General features: G+C 40.1%; 1 protein-coding gene across 6 annotated transcripts in view; it reads right to left on the bottom strand.

Annotated features, from left to right (window-relative positions):
• smarca2 (SWI/SNF related BAF chromatin remodeling complex subunit ATPase 2) overlaps nt 1-19,450 on the bottom strand; it is a 188,643-nt gene that overhangs the window by 21,978 nt on the left and 147,215 nt on the right. For all 6 annotated transcript variants that reach the window (XM_084308943.1, XM_084308938.1, XM_084308939.1 and 3 more), the window contains 4 exons: nt 19,088-19,314; nt 8,952-9,057; nt 6,820-6,921; nt 5,296-5,422 (listed from right to left, as the gene is read on the bottom strand). In XM_084308943.1, coding sequence (XP_084165069.1) covers nt 5,296-5,422; nt 6,820-6,921; nt 8,952-9,057; nt 19,088-19,314 — 562 coding nt within the window. The remainder of the gene's footprint in view (nt 1-5,295; nt 5,423-6,819; nt 6,922-8,951; nt 9,058-19,087; nt 19,315-19,450) is intronic.

Below are 19,450 nucleotides of genomic sequence, written 5' to 3'. Positions count from 1 at the left end.
TCTGCTGCCGGGGAAGCTGCCGGCGATGACAGGGGGCAGAGCGACGAGCGTAGCCAGAACCAGTGTTGCGAGTCGATGTAAAATGAATTGGGTATATTGTTAGTAAGTTAGCCATGTAATAAGCGGGATAATGTATAGCTATACTCGATCATTGTCGCAAAATAATTGACCTTCACTGACGTTTAAAACACCTCGCCGAGGCGGCTCGGTATTTTAAACTCTGTGTCGGTCAATTATTTTGCGACAATGACCTCGTAGCTATACATTATCCCTTACATATCCAAAGCTGGTTATTATATCTATCTACCCAGAGCTAGTTATTATATCTATCTATCCAGAGCTAGTTATTATAATATCTATCCAGAGCTAGTTATTATAATATCTATCCAGAGCTAGTTATTATAATATCTATCCAGAGCTAGTTATTATATCTATTTATTACATGGCGTTTTCACATTCGCCGAAATGCTTGCTTGTGATTGGTCAATAGCGCGCGTCAGAGGTCCGTTATCACACAATAATGACCGCTGTGGAACAATAATGACCGCTGTGCGCAGCTGTTCGCAATCAAGCCCACTGACATCAGTGCAATCAGACACTGCCGGTGTTCTGCTGCCGGGGAAGCTGCCGGCGATGACAGGGGGCAGAGCGACGAGCGTAGCCAGAACCAGTGTTGCGAGTCGATGTAAAATGAATTGGGTATATTGTTAGTAAGTTAGCCATGTAATAAGCGGGATAATGTATAGCTATACTCGATCATTGTCGCAAAATAATTGACCTTCACTGACGTTTAAAACACCTCGCCGAGGCGGCTCGGTATTTTAAACTCTGTGTCGGTCAATTATTTTGCGACAATGACCTCGTAGCTATACATTATCCCTTACATATCCAAAGCTGGTTATTATATCTATCTACCCAGAGCTAGTTATTATATCTATCTATCCAGAGCTAGTTATTATATCTATCTATCCAGAGCTAGTTATTATATCTATCTATCCAGAACTAGTTATTATATCTATCTATCCAGAGTTAGTTATTATATCTATCTATCCAGAGCTAGTTATTATATCTATCTATCCAGAGCTAGTTATTATATCTATCTATCCAGAGTTAGTTATTATATCTATCTATCCAGAGCTAGTTATTATAATGTCTATCTATCCAGAGCTAGTTATTATATCGATCTATCTAGAACTAGTTATTATATCTATCTATCCAGAGTTAGTTATTATATCTATCTATCCAGAGCTAGTTATTATATCTATCTATCCAAAGCTAGTTATTATATCCATCTATCCAGAGCTAGTTATTATATCTATCTATCCAGAGCTAGTTATTATAATATCTATCCAGAGCTAGTTATTATATCTATCTATCCAGAAATAGTTATTATATCTATCTATCTATCTATCTATCTATCTATCTATCTATCTATCTATCTATCTATCTATCTATCTATCTATCTATCTATCTATCTATCTATCCAGAGTTAGTTATTATATCTATCTATCCAGAGCTAGTTATTATATCTATCTATCTAGAACTAGTTATTATATCTATCTATCCAGAGTTAGTTATTATATCTATCTATCCAGAGCTAGTTATTATATCTATCTATCCAGAGCTAGTTATTATATCCATCTATCCAGAGCTAGTTATTATATCTATCTATCCAGAGCTAGTTATTATAATATCTATCCAGAGTTAGTTATTATATCTATCTATCCAGAGCTAGTTATTATATCTATCTATCTAGAACTAGTTATTATATCTATCTATCCAGAGTTAGTTATTATATCTATCTATCCAGAGCTAGTTATTATATCTATCTATCCAGAGCTAGTTATTATATCCATCTATCCAGAGCTAGTTATTATATCTATCTATCCAGAGCTAGTTATTATAATATCTATCCAGAGCTAGTTATTATATCTATCTATCCAGAACTAGTTATTATATCTATCTATCTATCTATCTATCTATCTATCTATCTATCTATCTATCTATCTATCTATCTATCTATCTATCTATCTATCTATCTATCTATCTATCTATCCAGAGTTAGTTATTATATCTATCTATCCAGAGCTAGTTATTATAATATCTATCCAGAGCTAGTTATTATATCTATCTATCCAGAACTAATTATATCTATCTATCTATCTATCTATCTATCTATCTATCTATCTATCTATCTATCTATCTATCTATCTATCTATCTATCCAGAGTTAGTTATTATATCTATCTATCCAGAGCTAGTTATTATAATATCTATCCAGAGCTAGTTATTATATCTATCTATCCAGAACTAGTTATTATATCTATCTATCCAGAGTTAGTTATTATATCTATCTATCCAGAGCTAGTTATTATAGCTATCTATCCAGAGCTAGTTATTATATCTATCTATCTATCTATCTATCCAGAGCTAGTTATTATAATATCTATCCAGAGCTAGTTATTATATCTATCTATCTATCCAGAGCTAGTTATTATATCTATCTATCCAGAGCTAGTTATTATAATATCTATCTATCCAGAGCTAGTTATTATATATATCTATCCAGAGCTAGTTATTATATCTATCTATCTATCCAGAGCTAGTTATTATAATATCTATCCAGGGCTAGTTATTATATCTATCTATCCAGAGATAGTTATTATATCTATCTATCTATCTATCCAGAGCTAGTTATTATATCTATCTATCCAGAGCTAGTTATTATAATATCTATCTATCCAGAGCTGGTTATTATATCTATCTATCCAGAGCTGGTTATTATATCTATCTATCCAGAGTTAGTTATTATATCTATCTATCCAGAGCTAGTTCTTATATCTATCTATCCAGAGCTAGTTATTATATCTATCTATCCAGAGCTAGTTATTATAATATATATCCAGAGCTAGTTATTATATCTATCTATCCAGAGCTAGTTATTATACATATCCAGAGCTAGTTATTATATCTATCTATCCAGAGTTAGTTATTATATCTATCTATCCAGAGCTAGTTATTATATCTATCTATCCAGATCTAGTTATTATATCTATCTATCCAGAGCTAGTTATTATATCTATCTATCCAGAGTTAGTTATTATATCTATCTATCCAGAGCTAGTTATTATATCTATCTATCCAGATCTAGTTATTATATCTATCTATCCAGAGCTAGTTATTATATCTATCTATCCAGAGCTAGTTATTATATCTATCTATCCAGAGCTAGTTATTATATCTATCTATCCAGAGCTAGTTATAATATCTATCTATCCAGAGCTAGTTATTATATCTATCTATCCAGAGCTGGTTATTATAATATCTATCTATCCAAAGCTGGTTATTATATCAATCTATCCAGAGCTAGTTATTATATCAATCTATCCAGAGCTAGTTATTATATCTATCTATCCAGAACTAGTTATTATATCTATCTATCCAGAGCTAGTTATTATATCTATCTATCTATCCAGAGCTAGTTATTATATCTATCTATCTATCCAGAGCTAGTTATTATATCTATCTATCTATCCAGAGCTGGTTATTATAATATCTATCCAAAGCTGGTTATTATATCTATCTATCCAGAGCTAGTTATTATATCTATCTATCTATCTATCTATCTATCTATCTATCTGTCTATCTATCTATCTATCTATCTATCTATCTATCCAGAGCTAGTTATTATATCTATCTATCCAGAGCTAGTTATTATATCTATCTATCCAGAGCTAGTTATTATATCTATCTATCTATCCAGAGCTAGTTATTATATCTATCTATCCAGAGCTTGTTATTATATCTATCTATCCAGAGCTAGTTATTATATCTATCTATCCAGAGTTAGTTATTATATCTATCTATCCAGAGCTAGTTATTATAATATCTATCCAGAGCTAGTTATTATATCTATCTATCCAGAGCTAGTTATTATAATATCTATCTATCCAGAGCTAGTTATTATAATATCTATCCAGAGCTAGTTATTATATCTATCTATCTATCCAGAGCTGGTTATTATAATATCTATCCAAAGCTGGTTATTATATCTATCTATCCAGAGCTAGTTATTATATCTATCTATCTATCTATCTATCTATCTATCTATCTATCTATCTGTCTATCTATCTATCTATCTATCTATCTATCTATCCAGAGCTAGTTATTATATCTATCTATCCAGAGCTAGTTATTATATCTATCTATCCAGAGCTAGTTATTATATCTATCTATCTATCCAGAGCTAGTTATTATATCTATCTATCCAGAGCTTGTTATTATATCTATCTATCCAGAGCTAGTTATTATATCTATCTATCCAGAGTTAGTTATTATATCTATCTATCCAGAGCTAGTTATTATAATATCTATCCAGAGCTAGTTATTATATCTATCTATCCAGAGCTAGTTATTATAATATCTATCTATCCAGAGCTAGTTATTATAATATCTATCCAGAGCTAGTTATTATATCTATCTATCCAGAGCTAGTTATTATAATATCTATCTATCCAGAGCTAGTTATTATATCTATCTATCCAGAGCTAGTTATTATAATATCTATCTATCCAGAGCTAGTTATTATATCTATCTATCCAGAGCTAGTTATTATATCTATCTATCCAAAGCTAGTTATTATATCCATCTATCCAGAGCTAGTTATTATATCTATCTATCCAGAGCTAGTTATTATATCTATCTACCCAGAGCTAGTTATTATAATATCTATCCAGAGCTAGTTATTATAATATCTATCCAGAGCTAGTTATTATAATATCTATCCAGAGCTAGTTATTATATCCATCTATCCAGAGCTAGTTATTATATCTATCTATCCAGAGCTAGTTATTATAATATCTATCCAGAGCTAGTTATTATATCCATCTATCCAGAGCTAGTTATTATAATATCTATCCAGAGCTAGTTATTATATCTATCTATCCAGAGCTAGTTATTATAATATCTATCCAGAGCTAGTTATTATAATATCTATCCAGAGCTAGTTATTATATCCATCTATCCAGAGCTAGTTATTATATCTATCTATCCAGAGCTAGTTATTATAATATCTATCCAGAGCTAGTTATTATATCTATCTATCCAGAGCTAGTTATTATAATATCTATCCAGAGCTAGTTATTATATCTATCTATCCAGAGCTAGTTAATGTTGACTTTTTTATCATTAATTTAGGCAAACAAAAACAAGCGTGTCACGACTAAACATGTAAAAAGCAAACTACACTAGGATTGCAGAGAGAGTATGAACGTGTGGTGGGGCCCGCAGCTCTTACTCTCAGTCTCTGACTCTTCTTCATCATCATCATCATCCTCACTGTCCTCCTCACTCTCCTCTTCCTTGGCGATCTTCTGCCTGGCACTCTTAAACACAGACTGGAGAACAATGGAGTCCTCATATATCTGGGGAAAGAAACGCAGGGTTCAGCAGGGTGAGAACACGTATGAGCCGCGTGAAAAAACATGTGGATGAGATGGAGAAGAGAGGAGGTGAAGAGAAGGAGATAGAGGAGAGATAGGAGATAGAAAGAAAGAGATAAAGAAGATGGAAAGGAGATAGAGAGAGAACGAGAGGAAATACAGAGGGGGGAGAGATAGAGGTGAAAGAGAGAAGGAGATGGAGAGATGATAGAGATAGATAGAGAGAAGGAGATGGAGAGAAACAACATTATATACTGTATACCCTAGCCAGAAGCAACATTAATATATATATACCCTAGCCAGAAACAACAGAAGGACCTTGACCTTGAGAGAGATGGAGTAGCACTTGGCCTTGGTATACTTGCAACAATTCCTTATTTCTACTCTCAAAAATGTGTCCTCAGAACTGCAGACCAGGGGCAGCGAGCTCCATGCAAGACAGGACTGATACAAGGTTTCACTCATTTTACAGCGTTGCCTTCAGCTCTAGGCTACTAATGGAGTAGAATCAGGTTGTCATGCAGGCCCACTGTATCGTTGTAGTTAACATTATGCACTAGCAAGCATTTTGAAATGGTTAAAAGATGGGTGATCACTCTGTGTATATGGTGTGGGTCTCTATTTGTTTTGTATTGTGTGTGTGTGTGTGTGTGAGTGAGAGTGAGAGTGAGAGTGAGAGTGAGAGTGAGAGTGAGAGTGAGAGTGAGAGTGAGAGTGAGAGAGAGAGAGAGAGAGAGAGAGAGAGAGAGAGAGAGAGAGAGAGAGAGAGAGAGAGAGAGAGAGAGAGAGAGAGCGAGAGAGAGAGAGAGAGAGAGAGAGAGAGAGAGAGAGAGGAGAAAGGTCTGGCTATTGTGTTTCCATAGTTTTGCTCAGCATTGACTTATATTGCAAAGGAATACAAAAAGAAACCCCCCCCCCAAAAAACCTGCATCAATAGTAACCACGTAAACAATTAATTTAGACCTGGCTTCAGACCTGTTCGCTGTATACGTCAGACTCAGTGTGCGCGCGCATCAAGGGGGCAAAAGGAACGTAATCCTGGTCAGAACAACGGGGTAGACTACAATATATTTGCATTTGTTAGCCATGCTAGCGATCTAAACAATCAAACCCTGCCAAAGCTAGATATGTAAAAGACTCACACTCACAGCCGTGCTGGTTTAGCTAAATGACATCCAGCCGTTTTCGTTTTAAACTACTTTTAGTCAGGGGAGTGCCATGGTTTCTCCATAGAAACCCGTTATACTTTTTTAGCGCAGCAGCTTGCGCAGGTAGGGAACAACTTAGTCACGTGACTCAGTTGGTATTGCTGATTGGCGCGAACACGGTATGTTTGTATACAGCGAACAGGTCTATAAAGAGTGACCTCTGCGTCTGACCTGGGACCCTTCCAGGTTGAAGGTCTGGGCGTTGTGACATAGCAGCATCACGTCCTTCTCCAGGTCCCCCACACTCCTGTACCTGTGGCTCTTCACGCGCTCCTGCCATAAAGAGAGAAACACACTGAGTGAGTATCACTCTCTCCTCCCCCAGACCCAAACACACTGAGTGAGTATCACTCTCTCCTCCCCCAGACCCAAACACACTGAGTGAGTCTCACTCTCTCCTCCCCCAGACCCAAACACACTGAGTGAGTATCACTCTCTCCTCCCCCAGACCCAAACACACTGAGTGAGTCTCACTCTCTCCTCCCCTAGACCCAAACACACTGAGTGAGTATCACTCTCTCCTCCCCTAGACCCAAACACACTGAGTGAGTATCACTCTCTCCTCCCCCAGACCCAAACACACTGAGTGAGTATCACTCTCCTCACCCAGACCCAAACACACTGAGTGAGTCTCACTCTCTCCTCAACCAGACCCAAACACACTGAGTGAGTATCACTCTCTCCTCACCCAGACCCAAACACACTGAGTGAGTATCACTCTCTCCTCCCCCAGACCCAAACACACTGAGTGAGTATCACTCTCCTCCCCCAGACCCAAACACACTGTGTCTCACTCTCTCCTCACCCAGACCCAAACACACTGAGTGAGTATCACTCTCTCCTCCCCTAGACCCAAACACACTGAGTGAGTATCACTCTCTCCTCCCCCAGACCCAAACACACTGAGTGAGTCTCACTCTCTCCTCCCCCAGACCCAAACACACTGAGTGAGTATCACTCTCTCCTCCCCCAGACCCAAACACACTGAGTGAGTATCACTCTCTCCTCCCCCAGACCCAAACACACTGAGTGAGTATCACTCTCTCCTCCCCCAGACCCAAACACACTGAGTGAGTCTCACTCTCTCCTCCCCCAGACCCAAACACACTGAGTGAGTATCACTCTCTCCTCCCCCAGACCCAAACACACTGAGTGAGTCTCACTCTCTCCTCCCCCAGACCCAAACACACTGAGTGAGTATCACTCTCTCCTCCCCCAGACCCAAACACACTGAGTGAGTATCACTCTCTCCTCCCCCAGACCCAAACACACTGAGTGAGTCTCACTCTCTCCTCCCCCAGACCCAAACACACTGAGTGAGTCTCACTCTCTCCTCCCCCAGACCCAAACACACTGAGTGAGTCTCACTCTCTCCTCCCCTAGACCCAAACACACTGAGTGAGTCTCACTCTCTCCTCCCCCAGACCCAAACACACTGTGTCTCACTCTCTCCTCCCCCAGACCCAAACACACTGAGTGAGTATCACTCTCTCCTCCCCCAGACCCAAACACATTGAGTGAGTATCACTCTCTCCTCCCCCAGACCCAAACACACTGTGTCTCACTCTCTCCTCCCCCAGACCCAAACACACTGAGTGAGTATCACTCTCTCCTCCCCCAGACCCAAACACACTGTGTCTCACTCTCTCCTCCCCCAGACCCAAACACACTGAGTGAGTATCACTCTCTCCTCCCCCAGACCCAAACACACTGAGTGAGTATCACTCTCTCCTCCCCCAGACCCAAACACACTGAGTGAGTATCACTCTCTCCTCCCCCAGACCCAAACACACTGAGACACTCTCTCCTCCCCCAGACCCAAACACACTGAGTCGTGTGTATTCTATTAATTCCCATCTGGTGACAGCTCAATACACCCCCGAGTCTGTCACAAAAGCAATAAAACCCTCCTAGGAATGGCTTAAGAAGGGGGTTAGATAATGATCAATAGTATCAATAAGAAGGGGATTGGATACTGATCAATAAGAAGGGGGTTGGATACTGATCAATAAGAAGGGGGTTGGATACTGATCAATAGTATCAATAAGAAGGGGATTGGATACTGATCAATAAGAAGGGGATTGGATAATGATCAATAGGATCAAGCTTTTAGAAAGTAATAGTAATAGTAATGCAGAACCTCTTTAGAGGTCTTTATTCGGCATGCAACGAACTGGGACATGCAATGGGAGCGGCACAAAGGTGTGGAATAAAAGTATTTTCCCTCTAGTGCGACCTCTAGTGGCTGAATGTTATCTATAGCACCTTTAAGGCGAGTCATTGGCGCTTCATGGTGGACATACCTTGATCTTCTTGAAGTCCACTGGTTTCCTGATGAGCTCATAATACTCTGGGAGCTCCTTCCTGGATGGTAACTGGACGAAGACTTCGCTCAGCTGCCGTCCTGCCCTGTTCAGCAAGACACAAACACACCTGCCCTGTTCAGCAACACAAACACACCTGCCCTGTTCAGCAACACAAACACAGCTGCCCTGTTCAGCAACACAAACACACCTGCCCTGTTCAGCAACACAAACACACCTGCCCTGTTCAGCAACACAAACACACCTGCCCTGTTCAGCAACACAAACACAGCTACCCTGTTCAGCAACACAAACACACCTGCCCTGTTCAGCAACACAAACACAGCTACCCTGTTCAGCAACACAAACACACCTGCCCTGTTCAGCAACACAAACACAGCTGCCCTGTTCAGCAACACAAACACAGCTACCCTGTTCAGCAACACAAACACAGCTACCCTGTTCAGCAACACAAACACAGCTGCCCTGTTCAGCAACACAAACACAGCTGCCCTGTTCAGCAACACAAACACAGCTGCCCTGTTCAGCAACACAAACACACCTGCCCTGTTCAGCAACACAAACACAGCTGCCCTGTTCAGCAACACAAACACAGCTGCCCTGTTCAGCAACACAAACACAGCTGCCCTGTTCAGCAACACAAACACAGCTGCCCTGTTCAGCAACACAAACTAATATGGCTGGTTAGGTAGAGCAGTGGTCTGGTAACCGTCAGATTAGGGTTAGACAGTGGCTCAGGAGGTAGAGCAGTGGTCTGGTAACCGTCAGATTAGGGTTAGACAGTGGCTCAGGAGGTAGAGCAGTGGTCTGGTAAACGTCAGATTAGGGTTAGACAGTGGCTCAGGAGGTAGAGCAGTGGTCTGGTAAACGTCAGATTAGGGTTAGACAGTGGCTCAGGAGGTAGAGCAGTGGTCTGGTAAACGTCAGATTAGGGTTAGACAGTGGCTCAGGAGGTAGAGCAGTGGTCTGGTAAACGTCAGATTAGGGTTAGACAGTGGCTCAGGAGGTAGAGCAGTGGTCTGGTAAACGTCAGATTAGTGTTAGACAGTGGCTCAGGAGGTAGAGCAGTGGTCTGGTAAACGTCAGGTTAGTGTTAGACAGTGGCTCAGGAGGTAGAGCAGTGGTCTGGTAAACGTCAGGTTAGTGTTAGACAGTGGCTCAGGAGGTAGAGCAGTGGTCTGGTAACCGTAAGGTTAGGGTTAGTGTTAGACAGTGGCTCAGGAGGTAAAACGGCCATCTGGTAACCAGATGGCGTGTCAGTGTGGCCTTGAGCAAAGACACTTAACCCCTAACTGCTGCTGATGAGCAGGTCGGCACCTTGCATGGTTGCTTCTCCCATCTGTGCGTGAATGTGTCAGTGAATGGGTGAATGTGAGGTCTAAGTTGTAAAGTGTTTCGGATGAAAGCACTATATAAATGCAGGCCATTTACCATTTACAAACTCTCTTGACATATTGTTATTCAAATTAACCTTGGATATATACAGGGGAAATGGAAAAGATGCCCCCATGAATGAAATATTGCCCCATATCCACATTTAGCATTTTCCTTCCTAAGGGTGAGGGACAGGACCAAGGCTTGTGTTGGAAGCACAGTAAACATATATTCCCTCAACATTTCATGTTGCCGATTGTTTCTGGAAAATAATTATAATAATAATAAAGAATATAGTTTCCAAACTTTCCAATGGGTTCATACAGGCCATGAACTAATAACCATTATAAGAAGCAATTTTGTTTATGTCTTCGGGTTAACTTCCCAAACAGTACATTTACATAAATGAAGGATCACCGAGCGTGTCCGACTCCCACCTAAACGGACAACGTATAACATATACTGTACATATATAAATATAACTGAGAGGCATACAGACACTCATCTGCACCTTGACTTATTTACACGGCTACTCTCTCTCTCTCCCATAAATAACAATTGTCTCTCACCCCAAGGCCCTGGCCTCTCTCTCACTGGGTAAGCAATTTCTTTCCAAGTTATCTGAATACTGTATATATCAGGGCTAAAAAATGGTAAGGGGTGCAGCCCCACTATGACAATGTGCCAGCGCCACCATGTGTTTAAAAATAAAATATATATATATTTTTTCTTTTTATTTAATAGATTTCTTTTAATTCGCAGTGAAAGCTTGGGGCCAGCTTAGAAACAGACACATCATTAACGAATAACATTATAAAAAATATGCTCGACCCCATAGACATTGCATTGGTTCGTGGACAACTATTCAGGAGCTACTATCAGGAACAGCTTGGATATGGAGAAAGGATTCTACCAATCAACATCACTATTGGCAAGTAAAAAATAAGGTTCCAAAAATCTGAACTATCCCTTTAAGGTCTTAGAAGAAATATTTTTATTTATATGCATACATAAATTATACATTTTCCTTTTATTATCCCCTATGGCTATTGTGAGTGTTTCACAACATTCCACATGTTGGCATGAGGGATTTCCATGATTCAGTATCATTACATTCCAGCCACCATGTCCTGGTTTCTCCTATTGGGATATGACTTTACAAGCACCCACTCATAGACTAACATTAGAACATGCATGTAAACGTTAGCAGCTGTGACACGTCACATGGATAACTCCTGAAGTTATCATGAAGACAACTGAAATCCACTTTGTGTATACTGTGGAGTAGACCTCAGTTGTCCTCAATCAGTACAGCTTGTACAGACAGGAGCTCAACCCCATTGACTTTGCATTGGTTTGTGGCCAGAGATAGTGTGAGGAACAGCATGGATTGTGTTTGAGAAATAACTCTACCGATCAACATCATCATTGTGTAGGAAATGGGACTAGGGTTCCAAAAGTCAGAACTATCCCTTTAAAATAATATTAACATATTACAAAATACAATTTTTAATAAAAACTAAAAACCTCTGATGCTGCTAAATCACACTCTGCACTAAACCATTAAATATATTTGGAAGCGTTCATAATAAAGACTTGCTTTCAATTGTATGTGAATCGGGAGATTCTCTTCTCTCCGTCTTTGTATCTCTCCGTCACCCACAGGCTGACTGGCAGTGCGCGGAATTACGGCCTAGAATCTAAATAGAAATATCTACATTGGTTTATTTCTGCATCTAATGCCCTGCATCTGTGTATCCGTCATTGAGCTTTTAGCCTATAGCCAATGGAAATGCTAGAGATGGTCACATAGGTTGGGAGGACCAATGGAAAATAATTTCTCTATACTCAGACAGACATGCACTGCTGGCGCGTAACAGAGGATAGAGAGAGGAGCTTGTCCCTGGTTTCATAATAAAATGGCAAAATGACTTGAAAATAGGTATAATGTTCAACAAGCATTGGAACTTGTTGTGGATGATCCAGATAATATAAATGAAAAGGACTCTGAGCGAGAATGCTTGGGACAGTGATGAGGACAATCATAGTGAGGGATTTGATGCGTTTGAAGGTATGGTTTGAAGTAGTCTACTCTTGTATCAATTGATCTGACAACTATATAATTTATTGTGCAGATTGAATGAAATATGAATGAATGATATTCGTCCAAATATGAAGGCAACACCAAAATGTATAACTTTTCACAGTGTCTGCTAAACAACGTCCAGGAAAAGGTGTATTTGCACCAGATTTCACATGGAGGTTCAAAACACCGAAATAGAACTTTCCATGTTGAAAAAACAATAATTCCCTGGTAAACTATGGAGTTATTCAACAAAACACATGTATTTTTCACTGGCAATTCTTTTAACGTCAAATATGATATGCTCACACAAAGATAATGTATAGTATGATGGTGACTTTACACTGCATAAGAAATAAAGGGTAGGCAACACTTGATACTGACTCAAAGAATAAGCTCAGAAATGGCAAAAATATAATACTACCGGTATGTCCAGGTGAAGCTTTGTCTATGTAGGCTTTAGAGGGCTAAGCACTTTGTAACAAAAATAATAACACCTCTAATGCTGCTAAATCACACTAAGCATATATATATTAGGGCTGTCAGTTTAACACGTTTATTAGATTAATTTGCATACCGCCCCAACAGGTCCACGGAGGACGCCATAGCCCATGTGCTGCACACAGCAGCATCACACCTGGACAAGAGGCAGGGGAACTATGTGAGAATGCTATTCATTGACTACAGCTCGGCATTCAATACCATAGTCCCCTCCATACTCATAGCCAAGCTCAGGGACCTGGGCTTGAACTATGACCTCTGCCAGTGGGTCTTGGACTTCCTGACTGGCAGACCCCAGGTGGTGAGAGCAGGCAACTGCACCTCCTCATCCATCACCCTCAACATAGGGGCCCCCCAGGGCTGTGTTCTGAGTCCCCTCCTCTACTCCCTGTACACACACGACTGTGTGGCTCAGCGGAGTAGCAATACAATCATCAAATTTGCTGACGACACAGTGGTGGTGGGCCTGATCTCTGCCAACGACGAGAGGGCCTACCTGGAAGAGGTCAAGGTCCTGGCGGGATGGTGCCAGGAAAACAGCCTCTCCCTGAACGTCAGCAAAACAAAGGAGATGATTGTGGACTTCAGGAGGTCGGGGGTCAAGTAGGGCTGGGCGATATGGCCTAAATATCATATCACGATATTTTCTGACCTTTCGGCGATACACGATACGCATCATGATGTTTTTCTTTTTTTCCCCAAAATTCATTATGAGGCTTACCAAGACAGTATTTGAGTTTGCAAGCTAACATTAAAGACAAAATAAAATACCCATGCATTTAGCATTTTTATATTATATATTAGATTTAGATTATTGGATTATTAGATTATATATTGCATATATTTAGCAATGAGATATTATATGATTTAGATATGAAATATGATGAATTGAAAATGGGGGACCCTGATGTAAACAAGACTAAAGTCTTTCTCTGGTCTGCATCCTCCAGTCCGCTGTTGACTGTTGTATTGAGCTGTACTGTATTGTACCCATGCTGCAATCTGTTAATAACGTTCTCATTCATTCGGTCGGCAAACAGAATCATTTTGATTGACAGTCGCGTCTGCCAATTACGTCACATCGCTTGCACCCGCCCTGCTGTTCTTAGCACCAATCGGCAAGCGCATATTCATTTTTTACTTCCGCCATTGGAGAGCTCAATGACAATAACAATGGCAGCCGTAGCTCGCCGCGGCCGACGTTTAGCTTTTAGCTCCGCAGAAGGACTAAACGACTGGAGGCATAATGATTTTACTGCAACGGATGTTATAATAAAAGCCTTTCCATACATCTGTCTGATTGAAAACTTTATTAACAGACCGCAGAATGGGCACAACTGAGTCAGCACGGGCTGAGATATGAACGACCATTGCTTGCTATATCTAGGTCGACCTCGGTCGTTGCTATGTAAATACGCTGATGTTATTGAAAGTGTAACTATATAACTTTAATGCCACAAAACGAATGCCTTTGTTATCATAAGTAGTAACTTTTGATGCAGTAGTGTGTGTGTGGGGCAGCGCTGTTCAAAAGTGTCAACGTGTGGACCAGATTGACGCGACACAAGCCTCTTGGGCAAAACATCACGATATCCACGATACGTTTTAAAAAGTGTATCGTTAATGAACTGTACCCGATATTTATATAATATCGTCATATCGCCCAGCCCTAGGGTCAAGGACTACAGCCCCCTCAGCATCGACGGGGCACCGGTTGAGAGAGTCAACAGCTTTAAGTACCTCGGAGCCTACATATCCGAGGACTTGACATGGACCACACACATTGACAGTGTTGTGAAGAAGGCACGACAACGCCTCTACTTCCTCAGGCGCCTAAGGAAGTTCCAAGTCAGTCAGAAGATCCTTAAGAACTTCTACTCATGTACAATAGAGAGCATCTTGACCGGCAACATCACCTCCTGGTTTGGGAATAGCACTGCACAAGACCGAAGCAGACTACAAAGAGTGACACGTTCAGCCGAACGCACAATTGGAGGGGGGCTCCCCACCCTCCAGAACATTTACAACAAGCGTTGCAAGGGCAAGGCTAAGAGAATCATTAAAGACTCCAGTCACCCGAACAACTGCCTCTTTGAACTGCTGCGGTCAGGCAAGCGATACCGGAGTCTCAAGGCGAGCACAGAAAGACTCAGAAGAAGCTTATATCCCCAGGCCATCAGGCTGCTAAACGAACAATGAATGAACACTACACAACAACAACCACCATAGATCCTCCCCTACACAACAACAACCACCAAACGCACATAGCACACACATCCACACGCACACACTCACTTTAAACAAACACACTGTAGCACCCACTCCACACACTTTATAGCACACACCCACTTTAAACAAACACACTGTAGCACCCACTCCCCACACTTTATATTTATTGATGAAGGATTGCACTACAACTCGTACACCTTACTGTAAATTGTACCTAAATTGTACCTCATCCCATTTCTGCTTTGCACTATATAGTACTGTACATTAGTACACTGCATAGTATTGTATATTATATGGTAACTCAGAACATTGTACATATGTCTATACCGAACACTGTGACCTCATTTTCTTCTTCTAAACTACATGCTATACTATGTTATTTGATACTATCTTGTCTAGCACAGTCTCTGGAGCGTAACAGTAAGAAGCATTTTGTATGAAAGTATTCTGTACTTCTGTATGACAACTATTAAAGAAACTTGAAACTTGAAACTTAATTAATTACACAGCAAATTATCGCGTTATGAAAATGAACTAAAAATATATTTAAAAAAAAATGCATTTTTTTAATCCTTTTTTTGTTTGTTTTTGTTTATCTCATTCATTCCATAAGAACGTAGAATAAACATTTAAAAAAAAATGTTACTAGGCTTGAGTAAATTGTAATGAACCAAATGAGAATATCAATTCAAATATATTTTTATTTTATTTTTTTGACTGAATAACAGTGACACCATGCTAAAATTGACCAGACCTGAAAAATCTAAGCAAATTAATAAAGGGAAGATGATTAAACAGAAGGTTTTGTAGATACAGTACTGAATTCTGCCATTCGGACACATGCAATTTGAAATGTGATTATAGAATCTAAAATATCAGGCCTAAAATGGTTATGCGATTAAAATGCGATTAATTAATTACAAATCCTGTAATTAATTAGCTAAATTTTTTTAATCACCTGACAGCACTAATATATATATATATAAATGCACCATTTACCATTTAAGCACTTTTGGACAATTGACAGATGTTATGGAATATTCTGCTACATTATGTTGCACCTCAGGCTACGTTTAGACGGAGATAGTCTGAACAGAAACCGCAAAAGTCGTCTTACGGTCTCACTTTTAACACTATGATCGCCGCGGACGAGTTTTCACATAATTCGGAGCCATGCTCATTCTGCCGAAGACGCCGTAACTCGTCTTTGATGTCAATATTTCAAAAATCTGTCATCGAAATCATATTTCCTTTCTGGAGCCCTGAGATGTACTGGTGAGCTCCACTCAACTGTCTAACGGTTCGAGAGCGCCATCTGGTGGCCGATCGGCAGATCGGCCAAGAGGAAGGGGCGCGCCAAACAGGAAGTGCCCATCCATATGTGCTCCGGGCACTCGCGATCGGTAGCCGGACTCCATCTCAACACACTGGATGATCAATCGCTCGCCCTAACTCAATAAACAACGTTATTTGGACGTATATAGTATTATACAACCTGGAAATGGTTCATCAGGATCAACATCCCATAATCGAAAACGGTCTACTCCACGCTGATCGTCCAACGGCGCGAGGAACATATGGTAAGATTCAGCATTATTTTCTAACCTATTCCATATAAACTGCTATGATGAACATATGACCCACTCTGGATGAATCATCTAACGCTGCCCACGGAATTATAAACGATCCCCCGCCCATCCGGTTATCATCAGATCATACGTAGATCATTCTAGAAGTACGTCCAGTTGAAATTTTTCATCTCGCGCCGATCGCTACCAAACTGTATTTCATCATCATTTCATTAGGATCCCCTCGAAAACGAGATGCTACATCTCAAGGGGTTATTCCGAATAAAGAATTTCAATATATCATCAATATAATGCATTTAGGGCTATAAATCACGTTCTGAAGAAAGCTGCAGAAAACGATAAAAACATACTTATACTTTAGACCATATTTTAGTATGAATATGTGAATGAAAAAGTTTAACGTTGCTACACCCTGAACAATACATATAGGACATTGAATGGGCCATAATAATGGCAATGTAGCAATAGAATTTAAAAAGTTATAGCCCTGCAAAGAAGGGGAACTTCTCCATAGACAAATAGAGCTGGCGAGGGATGGTAAATTATGAATTTAACCCATGGCGATCAAAGTGTTAATTTTGCGTTTAGACCAGGGCTATTCAACTAAATTGTTCAGGGGGCCACATTGTCAGAAACCCAAGGGGCCAGGGGCCGGACTGCCACGGCGCCTCCCCGTGCTATGAATATATGTACACTTGACACAACACGCAACCACATTTTCACAACTTTTATTTAAAGGGGAACTATTTTACTATTCCTTTCACTATTTGGGCACTTTTACACAATTCCTGTGGGTTTATGGAACACCTCTGTAATTTTTTTTTTGTGTGGAACTGTGTGGAAACTCAGCTGATTATCATGCAGCGGTGTCTCTCTGACATCACAAATCAGCACATTTTCAGATGACTCAGTTCAGTGAGGGTGAATATTGTGAGAGGAGAATTGGAAGAATGCGCCAATATGAGAATTAGAGACATAGATCATATTAATATAAGTCCACATAGCTAGGAAACAATGCTAAACACTGAAAAAGGCCATTTATAAGATAGTTCCCCTTTAACTACATTGCAAAAGTAGTCTACTTTTCAAAAAAAGTGCTTCATTTATGTGCCACATCTGCAACATCTACTGCAAAAAGTGCTTCATTTATGACTGTGCAACAACTGCAACATCTCCTCTTCAACATTTCAATATAAAAATAAAATAAAAAACAAACAAGTGCATGATGTGCAATTGAACATTCTAACATCAGCACTTGAACAAAAAAACACATTTATAGTGCAGCTGAGCTTATGAAAAAGTGCTTCATGTCTGTGCAACAACAGCAAATCACAGCATCTTATTAGCACTTATTGTCCACTCTTAACTCTCAAACATCAGGGGGGTGGGGGGCAGACAGGCCTAGCCTACATACACACATCTAATGAGAGCGATTGCACTTCTTTGACTGGGCAATGGCAGAGAAAGAGGGTTCATAGGAAGTGAGGGCTACCCGCAAACAGTGATGCAAATGCTCATTTGTCAAGGAGGCATGGTTGCTTGTTTTAATGGCATTCATGTGAGAGAAACTGGATTCACAGGTGTATGTTGAGCCAAACATTGTTAGCACAGATATTGCCAGCGTTTTTATTTTGGGGAATGTTGTGGTGGATTCATTCTCAAGTGCCTGCTTCAGAGCAGATGATGCTTGCATGTCAATTATTTCAAGTTGCAGGAGACCTTCATCAATGTGAAGTGATGCAAGGAACTCTTGTCCTTTTGTGGAAATAGCAGCTACATTGGCAAATGGGTTGCTCACAAAATGCATCAATTCTCTGGACATGTCAAATTCATCAAATCGACTTGCAAAGTTTTCCCTCAATTTATCAATGAAATCTGTCATTAATTGAGTGACTTTTGGCTCAATTGTGCGTGTTAACGTTGACATGAAAAAAAAAGCAAAAAAAAAAAAAAAAAAAAAGATTATCATGTAATCTTTGGCGGGCCGGTCAGAATCATCCCGCGGGCCGGATACTCTGTCTATTCTATTTTACTCTTTTTAATATTGTCTATTTTTAAACTGCAATAGAATCAAACCATAAACAAAATGGCCTATTGGGATGTTAGATCCTAATGTGAAAAACTGTGATTTTATGTCTGCACATGTGCTCATTTTGTGTCTATCTCTTTTTCCCTGCTGTGAAGCACTTTGAGCTGCAATTATTGTATGAAAGGTGCTAAACAAATACAGTTCATTATTATTACACCTCTGAGAGAAACACATTTGAATCCTCTATATGTTCTGTACATACGGTCGTATTGACAGTAACGCTTGAATGTGAACCTGAACTTGAACGTACCCGTCTCTGTAGTTGACGACGGTGTCCACGATGGTGTTCATCTGCTTGGAGAGCTTGGGGGGGTTGGGGGACAGCTTCTCTGCGGGGGGACGTCCTCGTTTCTTCTTGGCCTTGGCTCCTGCGTCGTCTCTGCTCGAGGGCTCCTTGTCCGGCCTCTTCCTCTTGCGCTTCTTCTTCTTCATACGGGTCTCCTCCTCCATCTCCTCCAGGTTGCCGTCCTCGACGGCCTGGAGCAGAAGTGTAAAGTGTTAACCAGTGGTGGGAGAAGTGCACAGTTCCTTTACTTAAGTACAAGTAGAAATACCCAGATAAATGAGTACTCTGGTAAAAGTCTTCCATTCAAATTATACTAAAAGTAGAGAA

The sequence above is a fragment of the Notolepis coatsorum genome (genome assembly GCF_963971535.1).
Source record: "Notolepis coatsorum genome assembly, chromosome: 2".
NCBI classification, from domain to species: domain Eukaryota; kingdom Metazoa; phylum Chordata; class Actinopteri; order Aulopiformes; family Paralepididae; genus Notolepis; species Notolepis coatsorum.
This window is presented reverse-complemented; position numbering and strand designations above follow the sequence as displayed.